At 40.4% G+C, this 12380-nt stretch overlaps 1 protein-coding gene across 1 annotated transcript; it reads left to right on the forward strand.

The window, feature by feature from the left end:
- Nucleotides 1-503: 503 nt before the first annotated feature.
- On the forward strand, nt 504-11044 carry LOC118842353 (perilipin-3-like). The gene is made up of 2 exons (XM_036749899.1): nt 504-778; nt 10096-11044. The coding sequence occupies exons 1-2, from the start codon at nt 504-506 to the stop codon at nt 11042-11044; spliced, it is 1224 nt and encodes a 407-aa protein (XP_036605794.1).
- The last annotated feature ends 1336 nt before the right edge of the window (nt 11045-12380 follow it).

Consider the following 12380-nt stretch of genomic DNA (forward strand, 5'->3'; position numbering starts at 1 on the left):
CAGGGTAACTAGCGAGGGAGACAGGGATGAAGTAGTGCTGAGAAAGGGCATGATACTTTTATGCCTGGGAACACCATCACTGTCAGCCCTAGGTCAATGAACTATGTTTCTCTTCCGTACAAAGGCTGACGTTGTCCTTTGCTGAGTCATAAGGCTATCTGTTATAGAAAGATGTAGTCAAATGCAAAATCAATAGAAACTCCAACAAATCCTTCTTTAAAATATTTTCAAGCACATTTTCACCTCCTGTTTGGAGCTTTTCACTTTCTCAGATTTCTGTCCATGTTACTTGTTAACCCATCAGTCTTGTTTATCTGACCAGGTTTATTAATGACAAATGTTGCTGGCCTTGTTGAGTTATGACTGTAAACTGAAAGAATATGAGGGCCAAGGTGAAAAGGTGATTTCTTTATAACAGCTGTAATTTATCCAGGCCTTTGATTTGGGGACTGGCTCTGGATATAGTATTCCTACTGACTGCATTAGAGCAGCCCTTAGGGGTCATGCTGAATTCCAAGGTCCTGGAACCAGTTAGAAGAACGGAAGATGCCCATGTACGTAAGCTGCAGATAGAGAATGATGACACCAAGAAGCAACGGGGCCCAAGACCCACCCAGGAACACTTGCCATTTCTTGCCCCGCCCCCCCCCCCACATCGAATGAGACAAGAGGCTGCCTTTCACATGACCATAATGCTAGAAAGCACAGAAAAGAAAGTTGTATTTAGGACTCAGATTCCTGACATTTCTGTTTTGCTGAGAAATAGTCAATGTGAAATGTTAGATTTCATAATAAAGGGGATTTCTAAAATCCAACCAGACTGGACTCTATTCCATGTAGTATCGTGCAATGAGCTATGGATTTGGAGTCAGATGACCTGGATTTTAATACTAATGACAACAGCAAGCATATGTATGTGTGTATGTATACGTGTGTGTATGTATATATCTCTGTGTGTATGTATATATGTGTATGTGTATACATACATATCTGTGTATAGATATATGTGTGCATCATCTTAAAGTTTATAAAAGTGCTTTGTAAAAATAATTTCATTTTATCTCCTCGACAATCCTTTGAAATACTGTGCTATTATTATCCCCATTTTACAGACGAGGAAATTGAGACAGAGGTTAAGAGCCTTGTTCAGGTTCTCACAGTTGCTAATATCTGGGGCCATATTTGAACCAGGGTCTTCTTGACTCCAAATCCAGTGCTCTATCTACACTGCCACCTAGCTACCCCTACTACCTGTGGGACCTTGGTTGGGCAAATTACTTCATCACATAGGCTTCACTTTTTCCATCTACAAAATGAGAGGGTTGGAAATGATGATCTTTAAGGCTCCTTCCAGCTCCAATTGGTGTGATCTCATCATCTCCCAACTGCATGCCTTTGCTCATTCTAGCTCCCCATAACTGAAACATGTACCCTGCCCCCATTCTCATTTATTATTAATCAATTGAGAAGCATTTTAAACACACCTTTGTTGTCGTTCAGTTGTTTCAGTCATGCCCGACTCTTCATGACCCTATTTGGGGTTTTCTTGCTTAAGATAATGGAGTGGTGGGGTGCTTTGCCACTTCCTACTCCAGCTCCTTTTACAGATGGGGAACTGAGGCAAACAGGGTTAAGTGACAAAGCAAGTAAGTGTCTGGGGCCAGGTTTAAACTCATGAAGATGTCTTCTTAACTCTAGGCCCAGCACTCTGTCTACTGTACCACCTAGCTGCCCCTTAAAAGCATCCGCTATATGCCACATACTGTACTAGGGTTCTTGGTATAAAGACAAAATCAAAACAACCGGTGCCCTCAAGAAGCTTACAAGTTACTGGTGATGGTGGAATAACATCGTATACTCCTATGAGTAAACAAAAAATATATAATTTGGGGGTGAGAGCACTAGAAGCTGAAGGAAAATGAAAGGATCCATGCAGGAGGCTACATGAGCTGAGCTTTGAGGATGCTAGGAATTCTAAGAGGCAGAAGTGAAGAGGAGGTGCATTCCAGGCACTAGGACAACTGTTCAAAGGCATGGGGATGAGAGAGAGAATGTGTACAATTACAACCTCTTGGCCAGTTTGGCTGGAATGCAGTGTGAAAGGGAGTAATTTTTAATAAGACTGGAAAGATAGGTCAGAGCCAGCCTATAAAAGTCTTTAAATATCCAATCCTAGAGGCAGAGGGAACTTTTTGAGTAGGAGAAGGACATGTTTAGAGCTGACCATTAGGAATTATCGCTTTGCAGCTGTGTGGAGTATGGACTGGAGCAGGGCAAGGCTAGAGGCAGAGTGACCAATCTGAAAACTATTGCAATAATCTAAGCAACAGGTGTTGAGGGCAGGGGTAGCCACTTGAGAGCAGAGGAGAAAGGTTGGAAAGATGTTGTGCAGGTATAATAAAAAAGGCTTGGAGACTGACTGGTTATTGAAGGTGAGGATGAGTTCAGGATAACTCTAAGGTTGTGAATGTGGGTGACTGGAAGGATAGCAGTCAGAAATGGTGAAGTTAGAAGAAAAGAGGGTTTGAAGAAAGGACAATGAATTCTGTTCTAGATGTGTTGAGTTTGAGATGCCTGGAGGTCATCCATCTCAAACTATCCAGTAAGTATTTGGTGATGATACAGGACTGGAGCTCAAGGGAGAAATAAGATGTATGGATCTGGGAGTCATCAGCATTGAAATGATAATTGAACTGATATAGTCACCCGAGAGAAAGAACATCCAGAGAAGAGAGGGAAAAGGAGAGCCTTAGGGCTGATATGAATGATGAGCCAACAAAAAGATGATCAGGACATCAGCTGACATTTATACATCTCTTGAGGGGTTTACAAAGTACCTAACATACATTATTGCTTTCAATTCTTACGTGTCTGGCAGGTCAGTACCTCAGGTATTATCCACATTTTGAAGATGAGGAAAGAGATATAGAGATATTAAGTGAGTTTGTCCATAGTGAAGCAGCTAGAATGTCTGGGAGATGGGGCTGGAAGCCAGATCTTGCCTGACTCTAGGTTCATTATTCCTTCTACGATTGCTTTTCTTTCTTCCTGCATGGACCAATTTGGATGTCACCTCCTCTGTAAGTTTAGGGTTGGAAAAGACCTTTGAAGTCATCTAATTCAACCTTGTTTTCCCTGACTGTTTTGATGGTACCTTCCATTTATACTGTGTGTGTGTATATAGATACATGATGTCCCAACCCAAAAGTCTTACTGAAGTTTTAAGCTTTAATTGTTAAAAATAAACAATGCTTTATTAGCTTAAAACTACACTAAGACTTTTGAGTCACCCTGTACCTACACTCTCTCTCTCTCTGTATGTGTGTATATATGTGTATATATATATACATATACACACACACACACACATAGTTATTTCCATGTCATCTCCCGCATTAGACTGTGAAGATCATGAGGGTTACTGTGTTTTTGCCTTTTTTATATCCTCATCCCTTGGCACAGTGCCTGACACATAGTAGGTAGGTATTAATAAATGCTTGTTGATTTGTTGACCCCTCTCTCCCCTCCCATGAGGTAAAAATGACTTCTTAAAATTTCTCTTTGAACTTCATTTGGACCCCTTCCTTGGACTTCTCTATCTCTCTCTTGTACCATAATCACTTCAGTGTGTCCCCTTCCTCCCAATGAATGGTGAAGGTAGGGCCTAAGGCATATCTATCTTCGTATCTCCATTTCCAAGCACATTTCTGGAACTGAAAGTTCAGCAAGATTCTGAATCTCGTAAGCGCTTAATAAGTGATCATCAAACATTGGGAAATCTTTAGCATTCTTACTATTTATTCACCTAAGGATAAGCCTTTTAATGATAGGCTGATGAGAAAACCACTATGGATCTGGGGTAAATATACCTTCTTACATAGGACATGATTGTGATTATCCCCTATATTGGGCTGTTGAGGGAAAGCATCTGTTTAACTGAAGATACTCCCTGAAGTGGTATACTGAAATGTGAAGAAGTGTTAGGAGGGAAGATCCTAAACCTAGAGATTCTTCTTGTTGGTTGCTAAAACAGCAGGTCATCTTGGGCCTTTCTTGAAGTCTGAAAAAACTGTTCTTTTTCAGTCCTGTCCAAAAAAAGTTGCTCTTGTTCAATCATAAGATAGAGTATCAGCCCAGGGTCACATAAGTATCTGAGTCATGTCAAAAAAAAAAAATGTTCCTGTTCAGTTATATCCAACTTTTTTTTGTTTTGTACTTTTTGGGGGGGGGGGGGAAGGCAGGGCAATTGGGGTTGAGTGACTTGCCCAAGGTCACACAGCTAGTAAGTGGGTCAAGTGTCTGAGGCCAGATTCGAATTCACTCAGGCCCTCCTGACTCCAGGGCCAGTGCTCTACTCACTGTGCCAGCTAGCTGCCCCCTGTCCCACTCTTTTTGACCCCGTGGACCATACTATCCATGAGGTTTTCTTGGCAAAGATACTAGAGTGATTTTCCACTCACTATTCCAGCAGATGGACTGGACAAGCGACCTGCCCAGGATCACACAGCTAGTAAGTGTCTGGGGCCACATTTGAACTCAGGTCTTCCTGACTCCAAGCCCAGCATTCTATCCACTGACCCACCCAGTTGTCTCCTGTTGAAAAAGTATGTAATTCGAAAATCCAAAATAAAATAGCAGGCATAGTCTTATTTTAAATTCTCCACTAAACTCCATTTAATTCCATCTTATCAGCTCTAACTGCATTGTTCTCTTTAGAGATAACTGCCGTCATATCAGAGATGTCCTCATATAAATGATAAGATTTAGAGAAGAAAGGGACCTTAAAGATCATCCAGTTTATTTTATAGATGAGGAAACTGAGACCGAGAGAAAGAGGAAAATCTCAATGTAGACATGCTTATAACTATGAACTGATAGAGCTGTCTCAGCTTAACAGTGGGATGAATACCAGAACTTGCAGTTTACGATTAAAATGTGTTCATACCAATCCCATCATTTTATAAATAAAAAAAAAAGATTTAGAGAGATTGGATAACTTGCTCAGGGTCATGCCGCTAATTTTTTGTTGTTTTTCAGTCATTTCAGTTGCGTCTGACTCTTTGCGGTCCCATTTCAGGTTTTCAGGTAGAGATTCTGGAGTGGTTTTCCATTTCCTTCTCCAGCTCATTTTACACATGAGGAAACTGAGGCAAACAAGGTTAAGTGACTTGCTCAGGGTCACACAGCTAGTAAGTATCTGAGGCCACTTTTGAACTCAGGTCTTCCTGAATCCAGATACGGCACTTTATACACTGTGCCACCTAACTGCCCTTGTGTAACTAATACTGGCAGAAAAGCAGGTCTTTTTATTCCCAATCTAATACTACTGTCACCGTTGCAGATTACCTCCCTAAAGATAATCAAACAGGGACAGCTAGCTGGCACAAAGGATAGAGTATCAGCCCTGGAGCCAAGAGTATCTGAGTTCAAATCCAACCACAGACACTCAGTAGCTGTGTGACCCTGGCCAAGTCAACTAACTCTGACTGCACTCCCCACCCCCCAAAAAAATCAAACACTTGGTTTTTTAGTTCATAGCTAAGAGATGCTTGTAAGGTCTAATTTGAAAGTATTAGCCCTAAAGGAATTCTTTTAAAATTGCTAGGAAATAAAGGACATTTCTTCTACCCAAAATACAACATTCATATTTGAACCAGTAACGACTTCAGAGTATAACCTCAAAGCAGAAACTCAGAAAGCTTCAAGTTTCTAGATTGCAGTAGCAAACTAATTAAAAGCAGGACCTCTGTGGTTTTTCATCTTTACATTCCTAGCATCTAGCACATGGCCTTGAAAATATTAGTTGTTGTTCAGTCACATTCAGGTCTTCGTGACCCCATTTGGGGTTTTAATGGCAAAGATACTGGAGTGGTTTGCCATTTCCTTCTCCGGCTCATTTTATAGATGAAGAAACTGAGGCAAATAGGGTTAAATGATTTGCCCAGGATCACACAACTAGTAAATGTCTGAGACCAGATTTGAACTTGGGAAGATGAGTCTTCCTGACTCCAGGCCTGGTGCTCTACCAGCTGTGCCACCTAACTGCCCAATATTAAACATTTCTATAAATGTTAGACATTTTTATAAATGCTTTATCAATCATATGATTAAATTTAAAATTTTTGTATAACAAAAACATTTTTTATCCATTTGCAATCATAGAATTTCAGAGCTGGCAGACATTTTAGAGACCATCTAGTCTAATCTGACCCCTTCATTTTACAGGTGAGGAAATTCAGACCCAGAGAAATGACACGTGCTCAGGGCTACACTGGCATTCTCAGCAGCATTTGCACCCAGGGCTACAGATTCCTAGTCCATACCACCTTTAATTGCCTCTGGGCAACCGATTCCAGGACAAAAAAAAATAATTATTCCGAAAGTCATTCCTTTGGAATTAGCCTAATGGAGTTTTATCTGCAGAGTTCGATGTTCTTTTCTGAAATCAGAGTTTTAGCCTAGAGCAAATGAAAGAAAATGGAAGGAGGAAAAGAGAATGATTGGAGAATCTGACCAGTAGTGAAGCAGAAAAAGGTTATTTGGTGTATCAGAAGTGATTACAGGACCTAGGCATGGAGGTTTTGAGGCAGGTGGCACTTGCTGGTGCAGGGAGGGAAGTGATTCCAGAACAGTTACCCTATGTTGTTGCTGGATCAACACTAGCGGAGTATTTCTCGCACTTCTCTTCCCCACCATATTGTCTCGCCTTTTTCACCAATTTAAAGATAATAAGGCAGTCTACCATAGTGGGGGAAAAGTTACCAGACTTGGAGTCTGAACACCTGGGTACGAGAACTGGGTCAGATGCTTATTACCTTTGTGACCACAGACAAGCTGTTTACCCCACCTCTCTATGTCTCAGTACCCTTCTATGAAAAACAAATCAAAAACTGGGATGATAATTGCACACGTTATCTCACAGAGTTGTGACAAACATACCTTATATACTTAAGGCTCTATAGGAATGTAACCAAATGACTCTGAACTATGGTTCTGAATTTACACAAACTAGGTCTTTTTTTTTTTTTGACAGGGGAGTGGTGATAGATGTCCTTCACAATAATCTCTTTGGTTAAAGCCTCCTCAGAGGATTTCCTCTGCTAATGTTAGAGTCCAGCGTCTGTATGAAAGGACCCTCAGGCTCTATGCAAGCACTCTGGATAATAAAACATTAAATGTTGGACAGGTTTTTATTTATCCCAATATGAAACACACACACACACACACACACACACAGACTTGTATCTTAGCCCATAAATGGTCAAGACAATTCTCCTTCTTTCCTCTCAATTAAACTTCCACCTTTCCCAAGGATATGTGTGTGTTACAAGTATATAATATATCTAAATACACATTACTATTAAGTCCAGAGGAGTCTGCATGTCCTCTAGATTTACAGCAATATATTATATATGTGTCTAAAACACACAGGCCAGCTAGATATGTCAGTGGAGAGAGAACTGGGTTTGGAAACAGAAAGACTCATCTTCCTGAGTTCAAATCTAGTCTCAGACACTTGCTAGCTGTGCAGCACTGGGCAAGTCAGCCTCCTCATCAGTAAAATAAACTGGAGAAGGAAATGACAAACCACTCCAGTATCTCTGCCAAGAAAACCCCAATGGGGGGAGCAGGGATCATGGAGAATAGGGCATGACTTAAAAATGACAACAACAAAACTAGCTGCATGATCCTGAGCAAGTTATCAATATCTCTAAACCCTTTTTTTTTTTCACATCACTCCTCTGCCCAAACCCAAACAATGGCTCCATTCCACATGGCATCCAGTCCATATTCCTCCACCCGCCTTTCACTCTCAGGCTGTAGCTGCCCCATCCAATTTCCCACTGCTTCCTGATCAGCACCCTCTGCTTCAAGATGGAATGGTTTTCTCATCGTCCTCCTACATGCCATGCTTGTCATCACTTTTGTCCTTTATTTTGTTTCCCTCACCTGAAAAATTTACCCTATTTCCTAGGTTCAGGTTCAGGCACTGCCAATTACTAGCTGCATGATCTTGAACAAATCAGGAGCAGACATTTAGAATTTAAAGGTGCCTTAGTGGTCATCCAGTCCAACCACTTCATTTTGCAAATGAGAAAACTGAGACTCAGAGAAGTTAAATGACTCACCCAGGGCCACACAGATAGGCCACACAATGGGAAAGCAAGAAAAATGTCCCCTCTTTTAACCTGTTTCTTCCTCTACAAAATGAGGAGATTGGACTAAATAACTCTTTTAAATTGCTCTTGGCTCTAAATCCTATGATCATACAACCTTTCCAAAAGCCTATGCAAATCCTACTCATTCTTCCATCTCAAGTCCTGCCTCTTCCATGCGCAGGTGCTCATATGGACATGGCATCAAACCCCTGAGATTACACTAATCCTCACTGATTTTTCTTCCTCTTCTCTGAACACTTTCGGAACTTAAGTCTACATCACATCATTTTAGCCCTTAATTACTGCTATAATTACAAACTACTGCATACTAATTATTTCACCTATTTAAGTTTGGTGCTTTTTGAGACCAAGAACTGTATATCTTTCTTGCTTCTATAGTATCCTTCACTGCACAATATACATAGCAGGTGCTCAGTACTTACTTATTGTCTGATTTTCTTATTTTACTTTAATTGTAACCCTGAGAGGTTAATAGGGTGTATACTACTATCCATGTTACAGATTACTAAATTAAAACCCAGAAAGTAAGTACCTCATTAGTCAAGAGCCTTTAATTTCTAAGGTCTGGAAACTCCTTCTTCTGGCCTATTTATAACTGTCTTAGAGAGTTGCCTGAGGCTCAGAGAGGTTAAATAACTTGTCCAGAGTCACACAGCTAATAAGTATCAGGGATAGAATTTGAACCCTATATGATAATATAATATATAATATTTTATATTTAACAGTAGACATCTAGGGGAAATATTATTAGAACAGTTGGACAATTAGTATCTGTTCATTTCCAAAACATCTATGCAAGTGAGGACATCAACTGCCACATTTGAACAAAGTTTTTTTTGTCATATTATGTCTGCAAGTGAGATCTGAAGTTTAATTTGTATGATGTCTGTATTGGTTCTATACCCATGGTTATATGAACATAGCATCAAACTTGCCTACTCTGTGTCCAAATTGCCTGTTTACTGAACTACAGAGCTTGATACAACATCAGCCATCATCTCATCCAATTCCCCTATTTTATACCTGGCATGGTAGAAAGTGGGTCAGCCTTGGAGTCAGAAAGATCAGAGTTCAAGACCCCTCATTGACACGAAACTAGGAGGTACATAGTCACATCTCTTCCTCCCTTAAATCTTTTTTAATTTTTTTTCTTTTTTTTGGAGGCAAGGGAAAGGCAGGGCAATTGGGGTTAAGTGACTTGCCCAAGGTCACGCAGCTAGTAAGTGTGTCAAGTGTCTGAGGTCAAATTTGAACTCAGGTCCTCCTGATTCCAGAGCCGGTGCTCTACTCACTGTGCCACCTAGCTGCCCCTCTTCCTCCCTTAAATTACTGAGGAGGCGTTCATCTGCGTCGGAGGAAGGAGGGAGCTTCTAAGACGGAGAATTCCCACACCAACAAAATCATAAGATTAAGATCTCCACCAAAGGAAAACCTGAACCCACTTAAGATCACCCAAATGATTATTGGAATCAGTGTGGTTTTGCAACCCATACCGCCTTCCTTAATTTAGTCCAAAAACTGTATATTCGATAAAGTAACACACTGTAGGAGAGGCAGCATCATGTAATGGAAAATACTGGACTTGAAGTAAGAGGAACTGGGTTCCAGTTTCATCTCTGCCATTTAATTTAGCAGCACATTTGATAAGTAGTGCTTACTAAGCCTTTACTAAGCAGTGGGGACATCGTTCAGTCATTTCAGTCATGTCTGACTCTTTGTGGCCCCATCTGAGGTTTTCTTGGTAAAGATACTGATGGTTTGCCACTTCCTTCTCCAGCTCACTTTACAGATGAGGAAACTGAGGCAAACTGGGTTAAGTCACTTGCCCAGGGCCACACAGCTAGAATGTGTCTGAGGCCACATTTGAACTCAGGTCTCCCTGACTCCAGACCTTGTGCTCTATCCATTCTGTCAGCCAAGAGAGAATGAGCAGACCACAGGTATCACATGAGGAACTACATTTATCTAAAGAGATCATACTTGATGAAGTTCAACCATCGAAAGAAACCGATTTATTAATAAATGCCGATAGTGGTGACTCAAGCAGGGAAGATACTATAAGCATCAGTAGTGTTAGCGCAAGATCTGTGTCTGATGAAGAGAAAATCTTGTCTGAAATTCAAGAAGAGAAACAAATACTAGAAGAATTAAAAGTGACTATGGACAAATGCCTCCCAATCCCACTGGATATGCCTAATATCCAAGAATCTTCAGAGGAAGACGGAGATCATTTTAGAGAAAATTCTTCAAGAGACAAAGGCTATTTCACGCCAATAGGTTCTCTGCCAAACAACCTCCAGGCATATAAGCATGCATTGGAAAATATCAGAGGTACCAAGAACAACGTCAGAAAACTCTTGTACCAGCTCTATGAAGCAACTGAATTGACTTATCAAAGCAAGCAAGGTTCTGAAGATGGGCAGAATTGCCATAAGGTCCTATTTGAGCTGTGGATCAAGTGGTGTAGGAGCCAGTCCGAAAATGTGGATGGTGCTACACAGCTCCTTGAAGCCTTGACTCAGGACATATCCTGTAGCATTGCTCTGAAATTACAGTCAGTCTTCATGGACCTCCTGCCTCAGGTCCAAGGTCTCCCAAGCAGTATAAAAGACAACCTCCAACAGGCTTGTTGTAACATGCACGAGTTTCATACCACCTTTTCTGTAAGTGGTAGTTTTGAAGATTTAGACAAACATTATCTGACCCAGAGCCAGTTTAAGCTGACCCAAGCCCAGGAAAGTATAGAAAAATTGTTCTGTTTCTTAGAAGATGGTATTCTTTCTGGTTGGATTGTAGGACCACTCTCCCCCTCTGAATATTCCTTCCCAGAGGTAATAACACTCCCTGAAGAAAAAGCATCTTGAATGGTGATATGGAATTGGGCTGATACTTCCAAATTCCTGGCAAGCAGTCTTGTGCTAGTTTATAGTTAATAATTATACCCTAAATACTTTTCAAATTATGATAATAAGGTTGCATTGAAAATTTTTTTAAAAAGCACTTAAGTGCTTACATGTGCCAAATACTAGGGACACAAAGAAAGACAAAAACAAGCCCTGCATTCAAGGAGCTCACACTCTAAGGGTGAGACAATATATAAAATATATACAGAGGAGATGGAGATAATCTCAGAGAGGAAGACACTGGCAGCTGGGGGTGTGAAGGGACCAGGAAAGGCTCCTGCAGAAGGTGCAATCAGGAAAGTTTCATTTGTTTCCTCTGTGACTTCGGACAAGTCATAATATCTCTCTAGGTCTCAGTTTCCTTTTCTTTAAAATAAGATTAGACTAAATGATCTCTAAATTTTCTTCCAGTCCTTGGGTCTCTGATCTGATAAAAAAAATAGTCAAACTCATTTACTGACTTTATAGGGGGAAAAAAAAAACATGTAACTGACAGAAACTTTTCACTTTCCAACTTTATGGTATCGTGTTATGTCCTACATAACACAGCATGAGTGGTTCGGTGGTTGACGTACATTTGTCGGCAGGTAGCCCGTGTGGAACCTGGGCTCAGACAAGACCAGAAGTTAATATGGCTGAATTTTTTTTAACATGACAAGCTGTATTGGTATCATCAACAGTGGAGATTATCATGATTTCTACATATTACAACAGGGTACTAAGTTCACAGTAAAAGAATGCAAAGAGAAAGACATTATTTCTAGGGCATTATGAGAGGCCAAGGCTCACCTTATCGAAAACAATGAAATGATATTGTCTACTTCCAGGTAATTCTTCTCTCTGATTGCTTATTATGGTAAATTCTGCAGGGTTTTTTTTTCCCCTCCCCAATCCTCCCATCTGATATAGCACCAGCCTTATTTTTGGAAAGCTGACCTTGGGTCGAACAAAATGATCAGACCACCAGTTTCCTTTCCTGGAAATGATTAATCTGTTTATGTATATATATTAAAAGAAAGTTTAGCTAGGAAAAACCTTGACATTTTTGGCTCCTTTTCAGCAATTCCTGAAAGATTAAGTTACATTTTCGGTTTGCTGTAAAATGATTACAGATAGACTAAAGATACTGTTATCTATGAGTTACAAAGGACAGAATGCATTCAGCATTGATTTGGTGTCTTTAGGTTGATACATTTTGACCCAACTGATATGAAAATTAAAATAGCCTCCAATACTACAGGGTCAGAAATAAGCCTGGGGCTTTTCAATGCTCAATTTTTGCATAAGTCATCACTGA

The sequence above is a fragment of the Trichosurus vulpecula genome, chromosome 3, assembly GCF_011100635.1.
Source record: "Trichosurus vulpecula isolate mTriVul1 chromosome 3, mTriVul1.pri, whole genome shotgun sequence".
In the NCBI taxonomy this organism is placed as follows: Eukaryota; Metazoa; Chordata; class Mammalia; order Diprotodontia; family Phalangeridae; genus Trichosurus; species Trichosurus vulpecula.